We start from the raw sequence: 12,142 nt of genomic DNA, 5'->3' as shown, positions 1-12,142 counted from the left end.
AAACACACACTCATATTTATTTATTGAAAATCCCCAATCAAAACGATTTATATATAACAGTTTTGTACATTGATTCAGAAATAACAAGGAGGGAGACGTATCTTCTCGATATACTAGCAAAGCATTTTTATGTAACCCCCTCCTTCCCTCAACCACCATTCCTAACCAACCATACCCCCCCAAAAAAAGAAAAGAAAACCTAAAGTTTTAATGTAAGTTTTAAGCGAAAGTAGATGAAGATTTTTGAAAATGTTTACGCAAATTGTCATTACAGAATCCCACAAATTTCATTTGTGTGTATTTTTTATTATTTTGATTTGATCTATGTCGAACGAAACGATATGTCTAGAGTGAATTTTGTAACTCCTTGCAGTAGGATAACCCATCTAAATCTAAAATTTGTATCTTAAACAAACGAAACAAAACAAAAAAAAACTACAACTAATATACAACCAAGTGCGAAAGACACAGTAACAAGCGTTGCCAAATGCAGAATCAAATGCAAGAAGAAACACAAAACAAAATCCCAAACTATTTAAAATAGTAAAAAAAAAAACCACAACACACACAAACACAAACAATGTGAAGGTAGCACGGAGAGAGGTGGCGCTCAGATCCCAATACCCCGAGTCAACCACTTTCTCCAACAATCCCTACTCCCCCTCCCAAGAACGATATTACGATAACAATTACGATATATACAATTCTTACGATATTCTTACGATATTTAGTTGACATTCGCGTTAGCCAACATTTATAGATATGGTTCCTTGTTACACTGAAAACGATTTGAAACCCATTTGGCAGCTTGTACAATGCAAACAAAAAAAAACAAAAACAGACAACATAGAGAAAAATCGTGTAATCGATTAAAGATATATTTATCGATAAGCGATAAGAGCGAGCAATCGAGAAGGAGATTGATTGGTAGATGGTTAATCGAGAAACGGCAAGCAATCCCTTAAGACCAATATTAATCGATAAAAAACAATTTATGAATAAGTGAAAACTTCCATTCATCTATTATATAAAAAAAACAACTAGTCGAAATTGAGGCGCTTAGCCGATTAGTTGTTGTCAAGATTTTGATTAAATAAGCAATGGGACGAAATGAAGCATAACTAGCGATTACTCGATAGACTAGCTATCAATAATTGATAACCAACGAACTATCAATCGTTTTGTAAGATTGAGAGATGAATCGAACGGCGGGCGATTGCTCGCACACAATAATTCAGGTTGAGTGTTTTGTTGTATCCAATATGTATGTGCAATATTTAAGTTCTTTTTGTATTCAATTTTGTTTCGAACTATAGATTCTTAATCAATGTTTAGGTTTGTTACTTATACGACGAGATAAACTTAATTTGTATAATTCCACTTAAGGATTGATTGCATTTGCCCCCTGCATGACAAACACGAGCTGCATACATACTGCGGATGAGTGAATATATTCTGCTATATACTATAGTGTGTATCCAATATGAAACGTGTCACAAAACTTTGTTATACATAATCATTTAAGTACGATTACCATATTGTAATGCTGTATTTGTATTTGTATTTGTATGTAGTGTTCTTTTTTTTGTTGTTTTGTTCCCGACTTTTGCTGAACTATTAGAATTTTTTGTTCTTATATGTATAACAATATGTATTAAATTATATATTTTATTGTATTGTATGTACTATATATTTCTGCGGCACGGCACGCCCAGGCCAAGCGCAACCTAGAATTAATTTTGTATTTATGTTATGGCAAGCAATTACGGCACAAATTATAAGTATCTATGCTAGTTTATTTATACATTTCTATACATACTATGGACTGGACTGACTTGCAATTGGATTTATTGTTTGACAGCGCACCAGCACATCATCAAAGTTCTCTTCTGTTCTGTTGTGTGCAAAGTTTGTCCAAAGTCTAGACTTGGCTTGGGGCTTTACGGCGGCGTGTTAACTGATTGACTACACATACTATACTGCATATACTGCTCTACGGCTAACAGATAGCCTGGTCAATGGGTTAAATGCTGGGGGGGTGCAAATTTGCTAATCAAACAATTGACCCACACTTAACACGTGACTCATGCCGGAGAGTTATTGAACCCTTGATTGGATTTCATTTGTTTACATTTTCCCCCGACTGCCTGTCTGTCTGTCTGTTGTTTGATTTGATAAATGTTTCAAGACTTTGCAGTTTATCAATGCGACTGACTGGGGCAACTGGCCAATGACTTCCCTGGACCAGACTCGACTAAGACCAAGGCGATTTGTTGAACCCTCGCCCAATTCCATTGAATGCAATTAATTAGCATACATATAGTACACGAGCGTACACATACCAGTATACCTATATATGTAGTATGTATATTGTATTAAAGGCAAATAAATCAGTTACTGCTTCCATTAAGTAAGGCAAAGCAAAGAAAAGCAGAGTAAAGGCAGTGCTAGTGTTCAGTTTTCAGTTTGATTTGCAATTAAGTATTACACTTATAATTATTTTCGTTCATTGTTGATCATCGTCAGAGAATAATTCAAACGAAAATTCACACAAGTCACAAAATGGGAAAAAAAAAAAACAAAGTAGCAAACAAAATACAGCAAACAACAAATAGTGTTATACAAATTATATATATAGTATATATGTAGTATATACATACATACATACATACAACCAATAACTATAAAAAATATAACGATTGAAGAGCGTGTGAGATGTGACAACAGAACAGGTGGGAAATGCAAACAGCAACAGAAACAGCAACCGAAACCAGAAACAGCAACAGAAAATATTGAACACACAGCACACAAAAATCAAGAGCGAGACAACCGAAATTTAAACAGTAAAACAAAGCGAAATCAAAGTTATAACTTTTAGTATTAAATGAATAAAAACAAAATGAGAAGCAAAATAAAAATTAAAAATTACAAAAACACAAGAGCAGTACTCAAATTTGATGATGCAATTTGGTTGCTTATGGGATGGGTACTTGTAGGGTGGGAGGGTGTGCTGACTGGGCTGGCTGCACTGCCTGTCAGCTAATGAATCTCACAATGAATTTCAGCTTAATCTACAATGCATATACATATGTATGTACTTACGTGTATAACTATAGCCTGTGCCGTCGGGCACTGAATGAAAACTTTCTACGAACAAGCAAATGCATTTCACACGTGCATTTTGCTTGAGGAGAATGCAATAAGGCTGCAGCAGATTATATTGTGGATACGGATACCATGTCAGCTAGTACTCTGCTACGCATTAATCCTGTGCAGCATTTGGATGGCGGAATATTCCAATCGAATGAAAATATCATTCCATTTTAGAATCAAAGGGTATAAGGTATAAGTTCTCTCTCTGTCTACATTTATTGAGCATGAAAATGAGCAATCTTTATCGTGGGAAATCTTTAACTTGACACATATTTTTCTAATCTTTGTGCTGCGAGTGCGAAAATCGAACGACTATTATTTTAAAGTGATAATACATACAGTCCAATACATACACTTGTTACTTTCTCTATTCAACTGTCAATTGGAGCTGTCAATTGGAACCATATTAAATATTCAAACAAGTGAAAATATTGGTTTTGGACACGCTCCCATTCGACGCTTAAGCGTTTGAGCATCTCATTAGGAATACGGAATGCGGTATGCGGAATATTTGCATTATATTTAACAGTCAGCCCTTCAATGAAACTTCGTTTTGTTTTTTGTTTTTTTTTTTGTTGTATTTTGTATATTTTTTTAATATTTTTTTTGTTTTTTAGTGCATTTACTTAACTAGAGAGTATATTTGTATGTATGTAGTTTAGGATTACGCGTAATTAATTAATATCATTAACAATTATAGGGATGGGGTCTGGGGACTGTGTTGTTTGATCCTACAGCTTTATGTTCTTCGTTCTTTGTCTTTGGGGGGCCCCCCACCCATTCGCTCATGGGGGGCGATCAGGGGTGGTATATCTTTTTGGATCTTTGCTTGCTCTACTCGTTAATCATTCAACAACAACAACAACAAAAAAAAAACATAATTAAAAACATCCTCACACTAAAACCTAACAACAGGGGCTGGAGAAAAAAAAACAAAAAAAAAACACTGGAAAATCTTAGCGAGGAAGTTTCTATATAGTAGATAGAGTAATTCTGTTTCTAGATCCTGTCCTGCCCTTCAGCGTCAGGAACTTCAGTGGGGGGAAAATACGTTAGGTAAATTGAATTGCGCCTAATGACTAATGTCTAACGGTATACATATTACCACCGCCGAGAGACGGGGTCCGCGTCCGCGTCCGATTTTTTTTGTTACGATTCGGTTCGGTTCGGCTTGCCGGGTGTCAGGTGTCGGGTGTCGGGTGTCGGGTACGGGTGCGGGTGCGGGCAGAGGTGCGGGGTCAATGGATCAGTGGATCGATGGGTTAACAACAAATTAGAAATCAATAACAGGGCAACAAAACAATGCTGCAGGCAGACAAGATGGACAAGATGCATATATAGAATGGTGCCATTGTCTGCCCTCTATTGCCACCGCCTCTACTCGTCCAGGCAGATGGTCCGCAAGATGGCCTCCACCACGGAGTAGGGATCGCAATTGGAGCTGGGGCGACGATCCTCGAAATAGCCCTTGCCATCATCGTTGACGCCACGGGGAATGCGTATGCTGCAGCCACGGTTGGCCACTCCAGCGCTGAAGTCATTGATGGAGCTCGTCTCGTGCTTGCCGGTGAGGCGACGGGCATTGTCCTGTCCCTGCTTGGGATCATAGGCGCGAATGTGACGCTCATGGCACTTGGATAGCTTGGCCACCGCCTTCTCAATATCCCGAATGCCACCATCCTCCCGCATGGCCTTGGTGGAGACATTGGTATGGGCACCGGCACCGTTCCAGTCACCGGGCATGGGCTTGGGGTCCAATGTGGACACAATCTGCAATCGCAAAGAGCGTTGAGCACCGATGCAATCTCTAGGTAATGTGGGATTGATCTACTACTTACGCCAAACTCCTCCGAGATGCGATGCAAGAGGAAGCGAGCCATCCACAAGTCATCGCCAATGGAGATGCCCACACAGGGTCCCACCTGGAACTCCCATTGGGCGGGCATCACCTCGGCATTGGTGCCGGACACCTTGATGCCAGCATACAGACAGGCACGATAATGCGCATCCACAATGTCACGGGCATAGACCTAAAGCAAAGCAAAGCAAAGCAGGGAATAAAACAAAACAAAACTCTTTACACATATTTATTTGATATTTATTTATTTGATGCCTTACCTTATTGGCGCCCACGCCGCAGTAGTAGGGACCCTGGGGACCGGGGAAACCGTTCTTGGGCCAGCCCAATGGATGGCCATCAAAGTCAAGGAAGGTGTACTCCTGCTCAATGCCGAACCATGGCACCTCATCGACGCACTTGTTGTCCACCTCCAGGCAGCTCTTCCTCTTGTTGGTGTCGGTGGGGGTGCCATCGAACTTGTAGGTGTCGCACATCACCAGAATGTTGTTGCCACGGCGGAAGGGATCCTTGTAGATGGCCACCGGATACAGGTAGGTGTCCGAATTGGAGCCCTCGGCCTGGTAGCACGAGCTGCCATCATAATTCCACACGGGTAATTCTATTTGATTGAATTGAATTGAATTGAATGGAATTGATTGGCGGGCATTAGTTAAGGGTTGCTTGGGGTTGCTTGGGGTGGGGTTCAGGGGCCTGACCTTGTGGCTCACTTAGCATGCAATACTCTCGATTTAATTGTAATTGTTGGCAATTGCTGCTGCCTTTTGGGTACACTGGGTTTCACATCTCCCTAGCAATTTCTCATTTTTCACACAAAAGGCACGCGCCAGGTGCATTTCTCTATTTAGCGTGCACATACAGTGCGTTTCATACATTTGAGACTGACCAAAAGAGGGCGGAAAGTATAAAGAGGGTCAGGGTATACATTCAACTTTAATTTTGAATTGTTTTTGTGAAATATCCCTAGGAAATTGTACCAGAAATCGAGCATGCCCTGAATGTTAATTATTTGCTGTTCGAATTCTATTCCATTATTGATATCTATATTTATTTTCTTAAGTCCCAAAGTGCTGTGTGCCTTGCCTGCTGCTGCTTGGGATTCCCAATGCCGCCCCCCCCCTCCAGCAATTATTCTTCAAAGATATCGCTTATAAAATGTACTATAATTATTGTGCGCATATTAAATTTCACAGTACCCTCCACCCCCCGCTCTAACCTTTGGTTGGGTATTGTTTTTATTATTTTTAGCAAAGTGTCCCTCAAAAAGAGGGGATTCCGTTGAATTGTCATGGGGCTGGGCTGGGGCTCAGGTCCAGTGCTTTGGGAACCTGTTTGCCCAGTTGCCTGTTGTTTATTATAATAAATTGTTAATTTCCCTACCCGACCCTATCCCTACCCTACCCTGCCCGCCGTCACTGCCCTCTCAATGCATGTAAATAATGCTAATGAAAATATTTCACTTATGCAAATTTCACGCTGTGAGCGGAAGAGAGAGAGAGAGCGGGTAGGGGGGGGGGGTGACAGAGTCATTTGCAGTCTATTGTAACAGGCGGGGGGTGACCTTGAGCAAGCGTTTTCATTTACAATCTGGTATCTCATGTTAGTTCTCTATCTCTATCACTCGGAACGACCCCAGTCGTCGCAGCGACAGTCCTCAGTCCCATTCTCGCCATCGACTGCTGTCTCTCCACCACTCATCATCGTCATCATCGTCATCATCATCACTCGCTGGCTGCGTGTGTGAGTGTCTCCCGTCTGCTCGTAGAGCGCACTCCAATTGATAAACAGCTGTAGACTATAGACAGCTACAGCTACAGCTACAGAGACAGCTACAGAGACAGAGACAGAGACGCCGGACGACAGTGTGTCACTGTGCCACAGTTATTGTATTAGCCTTTGCTCTAATCATTGTTTGTTGGGCCTTACATTTGCTCATCCCATTTAGGGTTTTCCCCCGAACTTTCCCCGAAATTCCCATCTTGTGGTATTTCTTTTTGTTAAGCCTAATCAGCTGCACCCTTGAGGTGGGGGCCATTGGACAGCGTTTTCTTGTTCAAGTGTTTTTCTTTTATTGCAATTTATTGATTGCACTTGATGGTCGCCTGATAGGCAGGGTGCGACCCCCCTTGGTTGCAGAAGGCCCCCCCCCGCATACAATGCAAAATCGAGTTGATTTTTTTATTTGTTATTGAAACCTGCACGCTTCACCGATTAAGTGTCATTTTGGTATCAAATTGTTAGGAAAATTGCCCAATTAGAATGGAACTTCTTTGGACTGCATTTACGAACTATCCACGTTCAGGGGGAAGTTCTCTTTGCATTACCTTTACCTTTATTTAATAGCCTTATTCTAACAAATATGTGATCGATTACTTTCATTTCATTCCTCATCGTCCCTAAAGCTGTAGCTGGAAGCTTGCCATGCCACGGATCAGCTGCTGCCTCGTTTGGCCAGTGCTTAAGCAGCAACGTGTCGATTTCCTACACAGCCCACCCACCCACCCACCCACACGCGCTGTCGCCACTCTCTTTCTTTCTTTCTTTCTTTCTCTCTTTCTTTGTCATTGTTCGATGCACTTTGTGTGCATGTGCGTGTGTGTCGTGTGTAGATGTATCTACAGATTCTTAATTAGTAATTGTGCGCATTAAGTCACTTTGATAGCAAAAGTCAGCAGCCAGCAGCTAGCAGGCAGCAAAAGTTGTTTGTCTTTGCATTTTTTTTTTGTATTCTATGCGCTTTCAAGTTCAGGCAGCAGGCAGGCAGGCAGGCAGGCAGCCAAACAGCGTGTGCGAGTGGAATAATTAAGATGACAAGATCTACTGGGGTAGAGGGAATCGACTTCACTTCCGAGTTGTTGGCGGGCTATTTGGGAGCACTAGCACTACCTACGAGTAGTCTGTCTGTATCTGTCTGGTCTGAGTTGTGTCTGTGGCTGTGTGTCTGTGTGTGTGTGTGTGTGTGTGTGGGGGGGAGACTATGTTTTGCCCCAGACTTGATTAGTTTACGGCTGGCCATAGAGCAGGCACTAAAGACTCTGCTCGGTAATTGCACATTAAAACGCAATCAATTAAATGAAAAACTCTTTCAAGACAGCCGTCGCAATTTTTTTGTTTTCGGTTTTCGGTTTTTTCGTTGTTGTATTTTTATGAAGCCCTCGCGCGATCGCATTAAATCGCATTATCAGACGCGAGTCGTGAAAAATTTTCTTTTTTTAGAACCCCCCCCTCACATAGGGGGGGGGGGGGGTAGAATAGCACTTCCGAGACGAACCCCAAATGCTGCCCAGAACCGTGCCAAGGCAAAGGTCAGCAGCAGCGCACACAGTGCAAGTTGGTGGAGGGGTGGTGGGGAGCGAGTTACATAATGAACCGAATGAATTTCGTGTACTCTGGCTCTTATCTCTGTTCTGTTCCTTGTGGTGAATGAGGAGGAATCAATAAAAAGCAAATTGAAAATCAAATAAAATCAACGGCCCAACAGAGCTAAAAACTAAAAACTAAAACAAACGAAGCGGTTCAGTGCCAAAATTGATCGAATAGCAACCATAAAAGCCCGTAAATGGGGGGGATACGAATACTCGTTTGGGGGGAGCATTGCTGGCACGAGTTTGTGTATGGGATTAAAGTGTGAATATATGTATGCATCTGTCTGTCTGTCTGTCTGTTGTTTATTGGGAAATTAGCAAGTGTCGCATCGCATCGCGTCTGGCATGGAAGATATTTTGGGCTCAATTTCCCTTTCCTTTCTCACACACACACACGACACGATTCACATTAAATGCCAATTAATGTTTGTCAAAATAATTTGTACCCATTTGGGGCGATAAAACTGAGCAACGGAACTGCTGGGATCGGATCGGATCGGTACTGCTGGATTATGGCCTATAAATCACACACCCAGAGCAGCAGAGCAGCAGAGCAGCACTCAAAACTGTCATTGGAATGGGAATTGGAGTTGTGTGTGTGTTTTTGGGCCACTTGGCCAATAGATTAGATTAGGGACGGGGCAACTGGGAGGCATTGGGCATGTTGGAGGATGCCCCCACCCCCAACCAATATCAGATGGATAGAGTGTTAGGACTTACCCTTGGGACTCGTGGGGATAAAGTCGAGGGTGCGATCCTTGCAGCGCAGATCCTCGCCGGTGCCATCGATCCACACATAGGTGGCCTGGACCACGTTATCCTCCAGCGGCAGCGACAGATAGCGATCGAGAATGGTCTTGTTGATGCGCGCATTGGGCGAGTCTTCCAGAATTCTAGCGGACATACTGGAGGATTGGTATTGTGGTGGTGGTGGTGTTGGTGACGGTTGTGGTTTTGCGGGAAAAAAAAGGTGAATCAAATATAAAACAAGATTCGATTGGCACACGTTTCGAATTGGAGCGGTGGAGGGCAGAGGTCAGGAGTTCTGGGTCTCCGGGTTTTGTTGGGTTTTTGTATTTTTTTTGTTTGTATTTTGGGAATATGCACCTGTTTTTGTATTTTGGATTTTCTCACACTCTGAACTTTTATTTGTGCTTAGGAAATGCCTAAGTGTCCTTGGGTGGGTGGTTGGGTGGTGTGGATTTTTTTTCTTAGTTAGGTTGCGAGCGGAAGCGTTACTGGAACACGACTAAGCTGGAAAGCGTTATTCCAACTCAATTTATAATGACAAACAACAAACAAAACAAAAAAAAAACACACACAATTTATAATACGCCGCCAGCAACAGTAACAGCAATGTTTTTGTATTTGTTGTTGCTGTTCTGCTAGTCTACTACTTACAACAAACTAAGCGCTGCGGCCGCGAAAGCAGCAGCAACAGCAGCAGCAGCAGCTGCGCCATTGAAAACAAAAGCAACAGCTGTTGTAGTCGCTGCCAGCAGCAGCAGCAGCAGCAGTAGCAGCAGCAGAGGCGGCGGCGGTGCGGCGTTCGTCACTTGTTCTAGCCTGCCGCCCGCTGCATGATCGACTCGACACTGTCCAAGGTGTATTTTAGACAAGGTGAGGCCAAGTAGGAAGTGGGTTCTCAATTAGGTGCGTGAGTTAATTACTTAACTGCTCGGGTGAATAATTTACTTTCGTGGCAATACATTTTTGAACGACTTGACGGAGAAAAATAATTAGGCGCCTACACTCTTGTCTGTTTGACACCCGCAAATCCGACCCTTGCTGTTCTCAGGGCTTTGCTTGTCAATGTTAAGAAATTTATAGGAATAATAAAAGCGATGGATGCATCGCCAGTTCGCTTTGGGGAAAACTTTCCCTGGGAGACGGATTGGCTATCAATTGATATTGCATGGGATGCACCCGAAGGTCATCGCTAGCCCAAGAGAGATTTAGAGATTGAAGAGCTAATGAGCCTGTATAGCCCCACCATGCGATAAATACAACTTGGACGGCGTCGTGTGCGCGCCTACCCCACCCAATCCCACAGAACAGATTAGACGTCAGTGTTAGCGTCGCAGTCAACGTCGCAGTCGCCGTCGCCGTTGGCAATTATAGAAGGATGCGAAGGGGGAAAGAAACCGTTCGTTTTGCAGTGTTGTCGCTGCGGTTGTGTCGCGCGCGCGCTCTTCATATTGTTACTGCGTGAGAGAGATGAGAGAGAGAGGCGAGGAAGGAGAGCCTCTCCCGCAAACATTCTGTTACTGTTACAGATTCCCAATTGGATTCCTGGTTGCTTCCGGTCGCTGCTTCGTTTCTCGTTCGTTTTGCCAAATGCCTTGTTTTATTTTTGATTCACTTTTGATTAATGCGTGAATGAAGTGAATGAAGGTGTTGGTGGGAGGTTGTGATAGCGGGATATTACTGTTTGATGCATTTGCAATCTTTGTAATTGTAATCCGCTTATCAGCCAGATCGAGAACACATGAGACAGCGGGGGTTGGGGGGGACGGGGGGGGGGGGACACTGGCTGTGTCGATGGAGATGTAGATCGAATCGATGATGACAAGGACAAGGACAAGCACAAGGCCGAGGCCGAGGTCGAGGTCGATGTTTGCTGCCAAGCAAGTGGCTTAGCGATGAGCGACTATCGTCTGTTAACTTACGATGAATGCATTTTGTTCCTTTGCTTAGTCCACACAGTGAAGTGCAATTGCAATTTTATTTATCTCCCTATTGATCTTTGACACTTGCACTTGACTGAATATTGCAGGATGCGACTGTGATGACGCTGCAGATTGCAGACTGTGATATACTGGGGCGCTGTCTTTTGAGACTGGATAAACTGAGAGAGACTGAGAGAGACTGCAGCTGGAAACGGTAGAACACAGTGGGCACTCTTTGCGGAGACTGACTGCGCATATCCATCGGCGATTGATCTGCTTTTATAGGCCCCCAGTGCCCAGACTGGCCCAGACGAGACTCCCGACTCCAAATCCGACAGAAAATGATTTTCGTCGCCGTCGGATGTGTGACTCGATTTTTTTTTGTATTATTTTTATGGCGTATAAAACAAACACGAGCGGAGCAGAGCAGAGCACAGCAGAGCAGAGCAGAGCATATGTGCTAATTACCTTTTCAAGATTCTCACATTTTATTATTGCGAGTGTCTTTGGCGTACCAAGCCATGGCACACACACACACGCACACACACGAATACAAATCCCAACAAAATGTAAATATATAAATATAGTAAAAAAGAAACGTGAACAAATCTGACATTGTCGCAGACATACAATACATACTGTACATACATATGTATGTATGTACATATCTCTGTAATCACAGATGTGCGAGTATGTTACGTTCCCTTTTAATCGCTTTCCGGCAACCGATATCACGGTTCAAGCCCCCACGTGAACCTCTCTTGTCCGGGGTCGGGGTCCGGGTCCGTGCCAAGTGCGTAGTCAGCGTCTCGGCTGCGTCTCAATGCGTAGTGCCGTACAGCCAGCGTAAAATATTGGTCGTGTCTGAGGGCTGGAGGAGGTGTGAAAATTGTTAGTTAATTGAATGAAGGTCTGGCCGTCGATCTAAAAGCAATCCAAACAAGTTTTAAGTCTAAAAATAATGAACTTCTAACTCTCTTACTCTATTAAGCCGAGAGACTATACACCCAGAGACCCAGCGCATACTCCCCCAAGCAACCTTACACAGATACGTACGTAGATTTACTCAGCACTTAAGTGAATAAGTGCAATCTACA

The 12,142-nt window shown here is 43.1% G+C and overlaps 1 protein-coding gene across 2 annotated transcripts; it reads right to left on the bottom strand.

Annotated features, from left to right (window-relative positions):
• Nucleotides 1–3,815: 3,815 nt before the first annotated feature.
• On the bottom strand, nt 3,816–11,273 carry LOC111065233 (glutamine synthetase 2 cytoplasmic). Of its 2 annotated transcripts, none has more exons than XM_022353289.2 (5): nt 11,046–11,273; nt 9,097–9,269; nt 5,272–5,612; nt 4,992–5,183; nt 3,816–4,923 (listed from the first exon to the last, which is right to left on the bottom strand). In XM_022353289.2, the coding sequence occupies exons 1-5, from the start codon at nt 11,054–11,056 to the stop codon at nt 4,531–4,533; spliced, it is 1,110 nt and encodes a 369-aa protein (XP_022208981.1). In that variant the 5' UTR covers nt 11,057–11,273; the 3' UTR covers nt 3,816–4,530. The 2 variants fall into 2 exon arrangements, with proteins under 2 accessions (XP_022208981.1, XP_022208980.1); XM_022353288.2 differs by lacking the exon at nt 11,046–11,273 and adding an exon at nt 9,484–9,639 and having other exon boundaries at nt 9,097–9,281.
• Nucleotides 11,274–12,142: the final 869 nt, after the last annotated feature.

This window comes from Drosophila obscura, unplaced genomic scaffold (genome assembly GCF_018151105.1).
Source record: "Drosophila obscura isolate BZ-5 IFL unplaced genomic scaffold, ASM1815110v1 contig_73, whole genome shotgun sequence".
Taxonomy (NCBI): domain Eukaryota; kingdom Metazoa; phylum Arthropoda; class Insecta; order Diptera; family Drosophilidae; genus Drosophila; species Drosophila obscura.
Note: the sequence above shows the minus strand (reverse complement) of the source record. Positions and strands in the feature narration are given on the sequence as shown.